Here is a 13,739-nt window from a genome sequence, read left to right on the forward strand (position 1 = left end):
AAATAGGCACTAAACATACACTAATGAACAAACTCTCTCCTCAACATACTTGAGTTGGGGTTTTGGGGTGCTGAGAACACTTTCATCATCATCCAGATCCGGTCCACTGTCACTCGGATTCTCAAACTCCAAACTCTCTAGATCCAGATCTAGATCTTCCTCTACCTCTGGAGGCGGCTCGGCTGGGTCCTGCTCCGAGTCCAACACCTACAAACATTTAAACATGTATTCCTCATATGAACTGCATGGGAGACGGCCAGTAGATGAGACCGAGACAGAGAAAGAGGTTTAAGCATAATCTGATAAAACAGAAAGTGCTCAGACTCAGCTGCAGGGGAATCGATCCCAAAGCGGCATGTGATGTTCCTGAATAATATTAATGAGAGAGGAAATCAATCAAGGACTTAGTTTGCAACCATCAATGGTCAGTGTAAATCCAGCTTCTTCAAATATTAACAAGCTGCTGCTGACTGAGCTAAATGCACTAACGTCATTTCTGCATTAGATGTTATAAAATAAATGATCATTACACAATGAGTAAATAATGTCTCAAATCAAATATTAACATTCCATTTTAAAGAGTTTGCTTTCAAAATCTAAAAGATGATGAAAAATGAAAGTCTCAGATAAAGTTCACCATTGTTATTGCCAATTGCTAAATGAATGCAACATTAGGATGTCATGTGACAACAGTTGTATATGTTTTATGAAATAATAACAATATTGTTTCTCGTACTATTGTTTTTGTAATATTAGTCGGTATACAGTATATACTGAGCAGTATTTAGAAAGTAGTAAGCTAGTATTAAATTCCAAAATGTAACCATACTGACTGGTGTTCAAAATGCTTAATTTCCTGTAATAAAATATTGCTGAAAAAACCTTCAGTCAGGCTTCAGTGTGTTCCATAATAAGAATCAGCATATTGTCAGAACAGGAAGTAATCTGAGACATAATGCTGATGAGATCATGTTTCTGTCCCCGCTGCTTCTGCACATCAACACACACGTCCTGTCCTTGAGACAGGACTGACCTCTGAACCCAAAGTGGCAAGTGTTTGCTTTGCTGTGGGCAGCCGAATACTAGAACTTACTGCATACTGAGGATATACTATATATATATATTGCCTTTTTTTTTTTTAAATGGAGTGCATTATGCAATTATTGTAAACTATAGTATGCTACTTTGCTGTTATATTACGTCACATGACTGCCTCACGTTGCATGATTAATTCAGCAAATAATCGAATTTTAATCCAATCATGTATAAAACGTGTAAATATTTACAGTCCAATATAAAAATAAGAAATTACATTTAAATTACATTACATTACAATTAAAGGTTAAATCAAGTGATTTGCATTGTGGGCAAAAAATAAGATCCAAATATAGTAGCTCATCCAGTTATTCCATGCATGCAGCATAATATATATATATATATATATATATATTTTTTTTTTAATATATTTATTTATTTATTTTATTTTTTTGTATAATGTCAAAAGAACAGTATGCTACAATGCTGTTCAGAACAGTCCTTGTTCCAGTCCTTGCTCTCATTGTGCAGAACTCTCATTGTGCAAGATTATCAGCTAACAGGGTTTCGGTTTCCGTAGCAGTGCTGATCATGCATGGCTAAATTAATCTGTGGAGTCACGTAAGGGTCACTAAATCTCAGACTCAACACTATCATGCAAGAGTTGATTGAAGAAATCATCTTCCCACAACTAAACATTTATAAAATTACTTTATTAGGTGAAATGTTGAACTACCTATGTCAGGTGTGAGGTGAGTCTTAGGCTAAGTTCACACTGTCAACCCAAATCCCATTATTTGTGTATCCAATAGGAATCTGATCTAAATTATTGACTGTACGCACTGTATATCGCAATTGTTCGGATCCGATTTGTATGTCCCGCGGCGCTCTTTCGTCTTCCGGAATATCTGCATTGGTTTCTATGGCAATGACGTTGCATTGGTAGGTATATGCCCAAAAAAACAAACAAAAAACATGGAGGAGGTTTGTAATACAGATGTTGTCTCATTTCCAACATTACAATGTGTAGCCGCCCGCGCTGGACTACTGTGTCTTATAAGACAGCAGCAAAAAGTTAAGAGGCTGGAATGTGTGGTTTTATTTTGTGCCATTATATTGTAGTTTTCTGCTTTTACAACAACAAAACCTTTCAGCAAGTTTCCTATAACAACATCTGTCATTTTAACGTTTTACATGGCGTGAGAAAGTGACAAACCACGCGAAATCCGATTAGAGCAGTCAGACTATAATGGATTTCCAGAAATGATTAAGATTTTAAACCACATATTTCATGGTATTTTTTGCCATTCACACTTGCTAAACCTGATCATATTTCAATTGGATATTCACAAAGAACGGATATGAACTGACAGTCTCAATGAGGCTTATGTAATTCTACAGTATATTTAGTTAAACACAAAATAAGTTGCACACAAACATGGACTTGGTCCATTGAGAAGAAAAAAAGTTTGAGGTTTCACTCATACTAGAAAAGTGGACTTATTGGGCCAACACAACAAGTAAACAAGCACAACCTGTCGAACATGTATTTGCACATTTAAAGTGCCCTGATTATGCTATTTTAAAGGTTCTTAACTTGGTTTTGGAGGTTTCCTGCAAAAGGTTTACAGGCATCCAAGATCCAAAAACACTTATATTTCATCATTATATACATTTCAAATCACCTCTTTTCTCACAGTGTCTGAAATGATTCTATATAGGACTCGGCCTCTCTAAACCCCTCCTTACTGCCAGCCTACTCTGCTCTGATTGGTCAGATGCCCCAGTCTGTTGTGATTGGTCTACGCTTACAGAGCGTGTCAGAAACGTAACGCCCATTACCATATCTGAATTTCAGCTCCGGAGGCTTCCTCAGCACTTTTATATACAGTGATACCAACAGTAACGATGATGTTGGTTTTACCATAATCAATTTGAGCCCAATTCCTCATCCTTTGGAAGAGCATGCAAAATGGATTTGCTTTTGCAGTGCAGAAAACAGCATCTTTTCAAACATGTCGACAACATGATCCAAACTCCTCCAGGCCTCAGCCACAAATACAGTGTTCAAGGGTGGGTCAAAGTAGATGTTGTTCACGGGCAGCCAATGACGATCATAGGCTGGCATTACGCAAATAAGTTACAAACCTAAATAGTTTGTTGTGCACTTTGATCTTTAAAACTTAGACAATTACAGCTATTTTGTACACTACATGAGAGGTAATATCTGAAAACAGCATAATAGGGGCACTTTAAGCAACAAGTAAACTCTGTATTCACCAACCTCATCAGAAACTCTGAACCGTTTGAGCAACGCCACCACACGCTGCTTAAAGTTCTGCTGCTAATGGAGAAAGAGAAACAAACATAAACATACACGCTCATATTAACAGTCTGTTTGGTAGGCTACACGATCACATCTGAAAGAGATGACTGCGAGTAAATTCTCATTGTTCTCTGGCGTTCTTACCCTGGTGATTGACGCCGTCCGGACTATTGACCTCCTCTGCTTTTTGGGCTTCCTAATCTCGTATTCGTCATCCTCAAGATCCTAAGGAGCATGTACAAACACGGGTCAGCAAGAAGAAAGGGAAGTGAGGTTGCTTTATTTGTGCGTGTGCTTCTAATGACCTGTCCTTGTGCTGCGTCATCACTGGCCTCCTGCTCTGACGAGAAGCTTTCATACTCTTCTTCTGAGTAATTATCTACCAAGTCAAACAAACAATATTATAAAAAGGACAGGTCCAGTCCTGAATGCTGATTGGTCAATGCTAGGAATGCACAGATACAAATAATTATTTTTAGGTAATGGTCAATAACCGATAAATGGACAATATTATAAATCTATTTTATTTTTGCCATGATATATCACTATACCTTTAAGTTAATGCTAAATGATGATCTAAGTATTAAAATAGCCAGAATTAAACGTCCAATAATCGGGTGAAATTGTAAAAATTAACCAACAAATAAATAGCTGATATCTAATAAGGAGCCAATATATCAGGTTACGCATCCCTAGTTCCAGTCATGCTAAAATACACAATAAAGAAGCAAAACACATAGAAAACACAATTGGTCATATATATATAGAAAATACAATTGGTTATTGTCAGGGACATGCCATCGACTAATTCATTAAAACATTTATTTGTATGGCTGGATGTTTCTTTTTTACCAGAACATTTGATTTTCTGTCCTAGAATGGCCGCCTCTTCATGGTCTATCGGCTGACTGGACAGGGAATAGATCCAAATCTCGGCAACTTTACCCAGAAGCTCCTTCTGATTACTGCACAGAGCCAAGACCTGCCCTCCTTCTGCAGGATGCTGCATCACCTGCACACAAACAAATCAGCATGTTAGCATGTGTGTGCGCTTCAAAAGTGACTATTGACCTCAGTAAGAAACCTGAAATACCTCTGCCATGTCTATAGAACCAGCAGCCAACGTCTTGTAACCCAAAATTGTTCTGTTTTTGTACCTCTTCCTCCTCTGAAGCAGGATTTGCAACTTATTTCCCTCGCGCTTCAGAAAATGAGGGTACTACTCGCATACAAACACGCACACATGGGACAGAAAGAAGAAAATCAAAATCAAATTCTGTGTTCAGTGCACACTGAGATGATGATGTATTGAGAACAACATTGGCTCTGTTTCAAAACGTAGTTAGCCGTCTACGCAGGAAGCATTTGAAGCAAAGGTTGTTTCTACGATACCTTCCTTTTGGCCAAATTCCAAGGCAGCACATCCTTTATCCTCTGCGGTGAAAGCACTCCCATAATGGATTGCAAAGAATGATGCAGAGCGTTCCAAATCAATCACTCATGACGTTCTTTGTCAAGCAAGGCAGCTGCCCGTGTAGGCAGTGGACAACTAGGCAGTTTTGGAACAAAGCCATTGTTTTTATGATTTGAAAGTGTGTGTTTTGAGGATTTCTTTACCTGTAGAGAGAATGTGAGAGCGAGATCAGTCTCCACCCCTCCAGCAGGGGGCAGCACTATCTCATGAGAGCGCAGGATTCGCTTGGAGCCCTACATCACAGGAGCAAACACACAATCTGTATTTCACACAATTGCTCCTTTTGTCATCACTTTGAAGAAACAATTATCCACTTAATTTGGAATTGTGTTCATTGCAGAGTGTTTTGGATTGGCTTTTCTAATTTTGTCAAATGGAATTTGTCCCCATCCTTCTGTATTGGCCAAAAATGTGTTCATTCATAAATATACATTTTCACAGAAAATGGCTTCTTTTTTTTAAAGAAAGATGTTGATATATATAAGATTTATTTAATTGAATTCTAAAAATGTAATTGTTATAAATGTTATATGTTTGGCAACAGTTCTTCTAACCCTAACTGGTGGAGTGTGTAGCTTTTCATTTCTAAAACAACCTTGTAGGAAAACACATCATGGCAATATTCCAGGATGACAAAGCCAAGATCAAAGCCTCAGACTCAAATTGTGAAAGAATGGTTGGGAGGGAGCATGAAGAATCATTTTCACACATGAATCACATGGCACTCTGAGTCCAGACCTTAAATTCGTTGAAAGTTTTTGGGTCTTTAGATTACAGAGTCAAGAATACACTTTACAATATAAGATCTTGATCAAAAATGGATGCACTTCTTGATGGAAATAACATCACAACAATTATTTCCATCAAGACTCTTAAGCATTTGCCTATTTAAATCAAAACAGTGCCTTTTTTGGGCTGGGCAGTGTATACTTTTTTTTTTTTTTTAAATACTTAAATGTTTCCTTTTAAAATATTAAGTTTATTGTCTTTATGTACTTATAAATGTTGTGGTCTTTGTTGGGAAAAAAAAATCTATACACATGCTGAAAAACAATCACTGCTGATCACTACGTACCTGAATCTTGACTGCAATGACAACAGAAATCAGCTCTTTGTCAAGTTCTTTCATCACAACTAGCTTCTTCAAAGTCAGACTACACAACCTACAGACAAAAACACAAACACGTGATTATACATAATGTCTGGCGAATCGAAGAGTTACCTTTATAGGTAGTATAGTAGCATAGTAACTTTCAACCAGGACAGATCAATTCAGAAAACAACTGGAAGTCATGGGGCTGATTTCAGCCCTCTGAAAACTGGCATACAAAACTGTTTACAAGACGTTCCATTGAGAGTCTGTCATTCCAACCAGAAGGAACCGCTTGAATGAGCCAAATTCTACTAAAACATAACAAACACACACCCTCGCTTCGACACCACAGTAAACCTGAACACTGTACTGAATGACATCCACCCTTCAGCACATACAGTGATAACACAGATGAATCAACACCCCCACATTCACATCATAGAGGCAAACATTTCCAGAATTAAGGATTAGCAGACTAAAAAAAGACAATTAAGTACCGTAGTTATTTGCCTATAATCTTCCCTTTTGCCAAAGCTCAGACATCGAATAATGCAGGCGGGACACATTTAAATATGTGCAAATGCAAATTGCTCAGGGAATTACATTTGTTTCTCGCACAAATCTTCAGAAGACTTGGAACAGAATGAACAAGTTGCATGTGGTGATTTTTCTCATTTATGGATCTTGACAGACGCATTTACTTTCATTAAATGGCAAAGACTAAGAGTGTGTGAACATCCCGCCTAAGATCTTCCTTTGTGGGCTATGGAAAAAGCCATATCGTATTATGCCTTAAAAGCCGAGAGTACCCCATCACAGAGAATGAGATAATGTCAGTCACGCAAAGAGAGAGCCGGAGCAGAGATGAGTCAGGAATGTCGCAGTGGGAAGCCTGAACAGAGAGAAAAGCCAATGGGGAAAGTCCCACACGCACCTAGAACATTAATAAGAAACGCTTTATATATTCAAATCACATACCAGATACTAAGAGGACAAGGAGGAAAGAGCGAGAATGAGAGAGAAAATATCCCTCTTCCCTTTATCTCTGCTCTCTTGATTCATTCACTTTGTCTTTTTTTGTGTGTTAATTGTGATAACATATTTATTTTTAATAAGGACACATATATGCTTTTTTCCCCTTTTATTTATCTATATGTTTGTATATGTCTATTGCTTTGGCAATATTGTGCCATTTCACACAGTCATGCCAATAAAGCTCAATATTCATAAAAATTATTGAGAGAGAGACATAAAAAAAAATCTTACTTGGACCTCTTTGCACATCATAATATAAATGCCACAAACTAAGAGGTACTGGGAACATTATAGTACTATGCGTTGACTATTTTATGTATGTTTTTGTTTGTTTTATAGGTTTTTTTTTTTTTTTGCTTTGTGCAATGCTTTGGCAATAGAGAGAGAGAGAGAGAGAGAGAGAGAGAGAGAGAGAGAGAGAGAGAGAGAGAGAGAGAGAGAGAGGGGCACACAGTCCAATCTCTCGGGTGATCTGAAGGCTGGTATTGTTCACAAACCATTCTTACTTTGACTCACACACACACAAACAAAAGCCATTCTTCTCCCCTGAGCGATTAGCATGCTAACACACAACAAAGGAACACACAGTGATTCTAAATACACTTTTTACATTTCTCTCGCACACAACACATACAAACACAGATTAAAAAATATTTTTGCAATTTCTGACATTAAAGCAAAAGAAAAATTAGATAAATTTGCAACCCAAAAACTCAATAATATAACATTAAAAAAAATTGTATGCGCATGATGATACTGTCGACCGGAGTGACTGCGGTTACGCCCACTGAGTGGCAAAAAGACTGAGCGACAGCGTTGTTTTCAGCGTGAATGCCTTGAAAAACACACAAAACACATCTAAACCGGGAAAGAGCTTTGCAATTGACTCTATATATAGGTTTTGACTAGAAATCTGAGGTATATTTTTTACAGAGAAGCAGATGGGTCACTGCAATTCATTGAAACAACTGGACTCTAGGCAGCGAAAGATGGATTTGCAGTTATTTTGTGTCCATATGCTGAATTTAGGGGTAAAATCATACCCTATATATTGTATTGACAACTCATCAATTAAATATGCATATACATATTCTTTCATTTGATTGTGACGTTAAATAGAGCTTTGGTTCGACTCAAAACACTGCCATAAATTACACACTTTAGTTTTAAACAGTCAACACACATTATTTATAATCAATTATATCAAGTAAAAAATAATTGATATTAGTGAAAGCTGTGTCAGAGGTTGATCAATGAGACCACCTACAAACACGACAGGAAACAATGGCCACACACACAAATTAATGTTCTGTTTTCTCAGTACAAAGGCTGATTATTTCAGCTGGTGTGGTGTGAGGTGTGTGTGCTGTATCTCTCATTACACAAACACACACACACACACTCTCTCTCTCTTCCGTCAATAAAACCCCTCTAATAACTATGTAGGCCTATAACCTCCTATACAGATCTAGAAGCCTTCAATGACGTCTCACAGAAGAACAGAGACTGTTCATCCTCTCTGGAGTTAAAGATAAACGCGTCTCACTCCACTCGGCTGGATGCAAACTCAATCACAGCTCCATTACACACACACTCCTACAGATACTGTGTGTGTTTCTCTCTGACAGATGCTGCAGAGACTCTGGAAGCACAGAGGGAATGAGAACAAAATCAATTTCATTCATTTCTCATCAGCTCCCTCCCATCACTCCTGACTCAGGTTACACGCACATCTACTGTAACTTTAAGTCTGAAACGGCAGTGCTAAGGGGTGAAATTGTGCTCAGGTTACGGGCCCGGACACACCTCCGGGATTAGCCGATGCATTAAAACACACAAGAGCTGACACCATCAGACTCACAGAGACACTGTGTGTAGATTTACAGACCTGAAGCATACAGCATTGACAATCTTTACAGAAGAAAACGTCCATTACATCAATAGAAATACCCTATGATTCATGCCATAATAACAATTTAAACATGAAACGTATGAGTTTTGCAACACTAAAAACTGGCATTAAACTGAATTGCAAGCGGGGTTTGTTTTAGCACATGACTTCCATTCCATAACAACATTGGCTTTACCAACGGATTGAGCTTAGGGCTGGACTAGTCAGACCAGTTATTATTAACTGAAACTAAAACTACTTAGAAATGTTGCCTTTGCAACTGAAATAAAATAAATTAAGAAATATTAAAATTACCAAATCAGAAATAAAAATATCAAAGCTAAATAGATATTTATATCTTTTTAAAAAGAACATATAAAAATGACAAAAGAACATAATTATTTAAACTAAAATTAAAATGAATCAAATAAAATATAAAAATTATAGCTAGTTAAAAAAATAAGTAAATGCCAAAAGAGTATATAATAAATAATACAAATATAACAGTGTCTGACTAATGGGACAGTGTACAATTTTTATTTTTGGTGCTGCTAGTAATTCTTAAAAGGCACACTATGCAAGATTTGTACCTTAATATAACAGCTTTGAAATCATTTCGATGGTAAACAAACTCGTAGTAGGGCGATGCAATGCAAGTTTGAGAGGTGGCGCCCTGCCAAATCTCACGAGAATCACGACTTGCTTTACGGCACGACGTCACATACATCAACAACATATGAAGCAGCCTCTATGGAAGACACTAGCATGCATTTCAGATTCAGAGTCGACGAAGAAAACGAAGAAAGCGCGGTCGGAAGAGTGCAGAGACGGCTCTGCGTGAGTGGTATTTACAACAGTAACATTAAATACAAGTACTCCACAGCGACTCTAGGGGTCGCTGTTTGAGAAAAACGGAAACTGCATAGTGTGCTTTTAAATTACACCCTTCACCTTTTCATTCTGTTACTGACGCATTTCCTGTTGAAACAGGAAGATATATGGACATTGAAGTTATATGTAATATGTTTAGTTTATATATATATATATATATATATATATATATATATATATATATATATATATATATATATATATATATATTTATTTTGCCATCATTGTCAGTTGCAGATGGTGTGAGGGGAAGGGAGGGACATTCACATTCTAGAGCACATTCGATTGGTGCATGGTGCATGAACTGCATAGTGCATGAGGAGTCATCAATATTTGGGGTATATTTTCCTGGAAGAGACCAATTTTAAAGTCCCCATGAACCGGAAGTTGCAATCGACTTTACTTCAGTGTTGTGATGTATTTCCAAGTGCAGCAGAATATTGAACAGAGGGCAGGGTTTTACTTTAGCGCTCCTGGCGGTTTGAGGGGAGTGGTTGAGCATTTTCAACCCAATCCGTCAAACTGACGTCATCAGAGAAGGAACGCCATATTCCAGAGCGGAAGCAACTTTTCAGATTTTGATTACAGATTACCACAACAAACTTGCACGGATTAATTGTTCACCACAAGACTAGTAATGTGCGATAAAGTAAATAGGATAAATTTTGATTTCATGACGACAACTTTAACTGCAAACTATCACATTTGTGCACTAGCAGAGATTGCCTCAAAACTAACACACAAGGACTAAAAGCAACAAAACCATTTCGATTACACAGTTTGTTTGTGTGTGCTTTCAAAGTGAGTAAGGATTTTGAGGGCCGTTTCCATGCTGGAATCGTGTGTATGTGATCTCATCAGAATGACGGTCCAAATATTCTGCATGTGTCTGAAAGTGAGTAAACCCCAGAGAGGTGACCTACATTTACTTCTGGATGCTAAAAACACACACAGGTTCTTACACACACATTCACACACTATTCTAACAAGGTTAGCTTGGTCCTAATTAGCTCGATTTCAAAGACTTTAACACTCCTTAGTGTAACTGATGGAAGGGGCACACTAAGACTCAGACACAAACACACACACACACACTAAGAAGTGTGTAAGTCTATAATTTAGCTTAAGTTTTCATTGGTATGAAAAGCACATGACTGGTTGACATGCAATTACAAACACACACTAATTTCTGCTGAGTCTGTCTAAACGTATAAAACCTGGAAATAAAGAATATTGACAAAGTAGAAATTTTAGGAAATATTATAAGATCATGAAATGAAATGTACAAGTAAAAGAATGTCAGCAGATTTGTGACACACTGAACTCCTTTGTACAAAAGGTCAGATGTTCTCGTTTCCATTCAATCAGCGCGATCAGTCAGTTTCAAAAATAAATAGAAAACCTGTCCTAACTGAAAGAAAACGAGTTTAAAAACAAAGATTAAATCCAATATTTGGTGATAATATAGCATCATAAGAGATTTATAAGCTATTTGTAGGTCGGTCATGTTTGACCAGGTCCACCACAAGTGTGACTTTGTGCCATTTTGTGCAAGATAAGAGCATTTCAAAACAAACTTCCTAGTTAAACATTAAAGCACACTTTTGTGATAAACAGAGCCATTTTTTCCCCATATTTTGTTGAACATTGACAAAATTATCCACAAATAATGCTTTTATCACTCAAAAACTGAGGTTTATAGGCTCAGATCAACGAGGCCAACGATCCAAAAAGAAATACAAAACGAGCCCTAATTGACAGAAAACAAGCTGACGAAAAGATTGAATCCAATATTTGGTGATAATATATCATAATGAGAGATTTACAAGCAATTTTTAAAAGGCCCGGAACATCAAAGGTGCTACAGGGTTTTCAACACAGCATAAGGGTTAAAAATATAACCCTGGCCTATGACAACAAACTCCCAATAATCTTATCATTAGACACTATAACAACTATCATGAACCAATCATATACGTTTTGATAAATCTTTCTCTGAAATATCAACACACCGCTATATCTGTGATATTATTTGCACAAATATATTTCATTTGAACGGGTACATGTCTGGAGCACTAAAAACTTGTCTGTTGTTAAACTAAATGCGACATTCCGTGTGTGTTGTTACATATTAAAGTCAGCATGAAAAAGAAGTTGCAATAGTCTTTTCTTCCAAATTGTGAAGTATATCCGAGTGAAGTGACTTCTCGAACAAGAAAAAGTGTAGGGCGGGACTTGATTTTGTCTATCGGGAATTGATTGGATCGTTGCAGTTTGCTATTGCTATGATCTCATGTGATTGACAGTTTGCCTCCTCAGAGAAGAGATCACAGCAAGTGGGAGGGCAATTGGACAAAGATTATGAGGGCACACGAATTAAAAAATAAATAAATGATGTGCACGGATAAATCATTTAGAATACTGCAATATTACATAAAAAATAAGAATTGTCCATTTTGATTTCATGGTGATTTTAAATGTTGTTTCATTCATATTTTCCACTTGTTGGTAGTCATACTCCAGCTCTGACCACATCGTAGGTAAAATGCAAACAGTAACAAATACTGTACTGAGGAAAGGACAAGCTGAACAAGTCTGTTGTGACATTTGAAGTCTGCGCTATGATCTCAAGCATTATACAGCACAGTGATTGGATTGAAAGTTTATTCTCATGAATAACGTGGAGAAAAGCTCAGAAACTGATGAAGTAGACGTGTATTCTCCAGCCAGTCACCACTCCGAATTAACGCATATATCCCACATTTTGTGACGTTGGTTCAGCTTCGATTTTTAAACCAGAGGAAAGAAATGGCTCAGAAAAATGAAAAAATAACCACTTCCCCCTTAAAAATAAACATAACTAGTGCTATTTTTGTTTTCAGTGATGTGCAACCTGTACATATATGTTAATCTCAAAAAATATAGGTTTTAGGGTTTCATGACCCTTTAAACTTTTGGACGCCACCGTACGCAAATGACGGATAAACCGCATAGTTTTTACCAAGAAAACTGTGTGCATACTTATATTTTCCACATTACTTTATCTGAAACTCTAAATTATGTGTTTGAACTTTAAATGGAGCAGAGAGTCAAGATAACCTGGAATCTGTACCAATGACTGCAATAAAACTGTGTGTGAGAGAGAGAGATATGGACAATATAAACAGTAATTCACACACAGTAGATTTGAATTCATTTCACCCTGGTGAGATTACAGGAGGCCCTGACCTGTGGATAACAGATAGATGGGGGGAAAAACCACCACAGATTCTCTTAAGATGGACAGACAGAGACAGACAGGAGAGATCGAGTTAACCTAAGCCTTTGATGCAGGAGAACATAAACCGATGCAAACAATCCGTCTGCGTTTCACCTGAGCACGAGCACACGTTTCTCTGGATACACTCTGTTGACTTCATTCAGTTCATTAGCAACAGCTGCGCGTGTGTGTGTGTGTGTGTGTGTGTGTGTGTGTGTGTGTGTGTGTGTGTGTGTGTGTGTGTGTGTGTGTGTGTGTGTGTGTGTGTGTGTGTTTGTGTGTGTGTAACTTCCAGAGAACTGCAGTTAAAGACTAACACATTTCAGAGTCAAACTTAACAAACGAGTCAACATGCACATGCATCTATTTTCCTTGTAAAAACAACTGACCTACATTTTCCTACTTTCTCACTGAATATCTTTCACACACACACACACGCTTATCAGAAACACAAGCTTTTAGTTGCTCCAGCTGCAGAAACACCTACTTTAGTACAATGTGAGTCTTTATTTTTAAAACATTATAAATGCCCCACAAATACACCTCTGCATACAGTGACAAGTGGACTTGCAACACACTTGATAAATGAATATCATTATATTAGATGAGGAAAACAAAAAAATCAAACAAGGTGGCATTCATTTTAAGGACAGCAGATACATCTTTAAATTCAATAAGTAAAATGGGCAAATAAAAATAACCAAATGATCATTAGACCCTACATTATTTCTAGGT

The 13,739-nt window shown here is 37.2% G+C and overlaps 1 protein-coding gene across 15 annotated transcripts in view; it reads right to left on the reverse strand.

The window, feature by feature from the left end:
• The window catches only part of pacs2 (phosphofurin acidic cluster sorting protein 2), a 40,363-nt gene that overhangs the window by 16,272 nt on the left and 10,352 nt on the right, over window positions 1-13,739 (reverse strand). For 12 of the 15 annotated variants that reach the window (XR_014603547.1, XR_014603548.1, XR_014603549.1 and 9 more), the window contains exons 2-9: window positions 5,911-5,998; window positions 4,979-5,068; window positions 4,455-4,580; window positions 4,214-4,373; window positions 3,667-3,740; window positions 3,506-3,586; window positions 3,320-3,379; window positions 50-207 (exon numbers count right to left, since the gene is read on the reverse strand). Coding sequence is in view for 11 of the 15 variants with exons in the window: in XM_084093071.1 (XP_083949197.1) it covers window positions 50-207; window positions 3,320-3,379; window positions 3,506-3,586; window positions 3,667-3,740; window positions 4,214-4,373; window positions 4,455-4,580; window positions 4,979-5,068; window positions 5,911-5,998 (837 nt within the window). In the remaining 4 variants the exon portion in view is untranslated. The remainder of the gene's footprint in view (window positions 1-49; window positions 208-3,319; window positions 3,380-3,505; window positions 3,587-3,666; window positions 3,741-4,213; window positions 4,374-4,454; window positions 4,581-4,978; window positions 5,069-5,910; window positions 5,999-13,739) is intronic. The other 3 variants (XM_084093073.1, XM_084093075.1, XM_084093076.1) reach the window with 1 other exon arrangement.

This window comes from Abramis brama (assembly GCF_963993115.1).
Source record: "Abramis brama genome assembly, chromosome: 19".
Lineage (NCBI taxonomy): Eukaryota > Metazoa > Chordata > Actinopteri > Cypriniformes > Leuciscidae > Abramis > Abramis brama.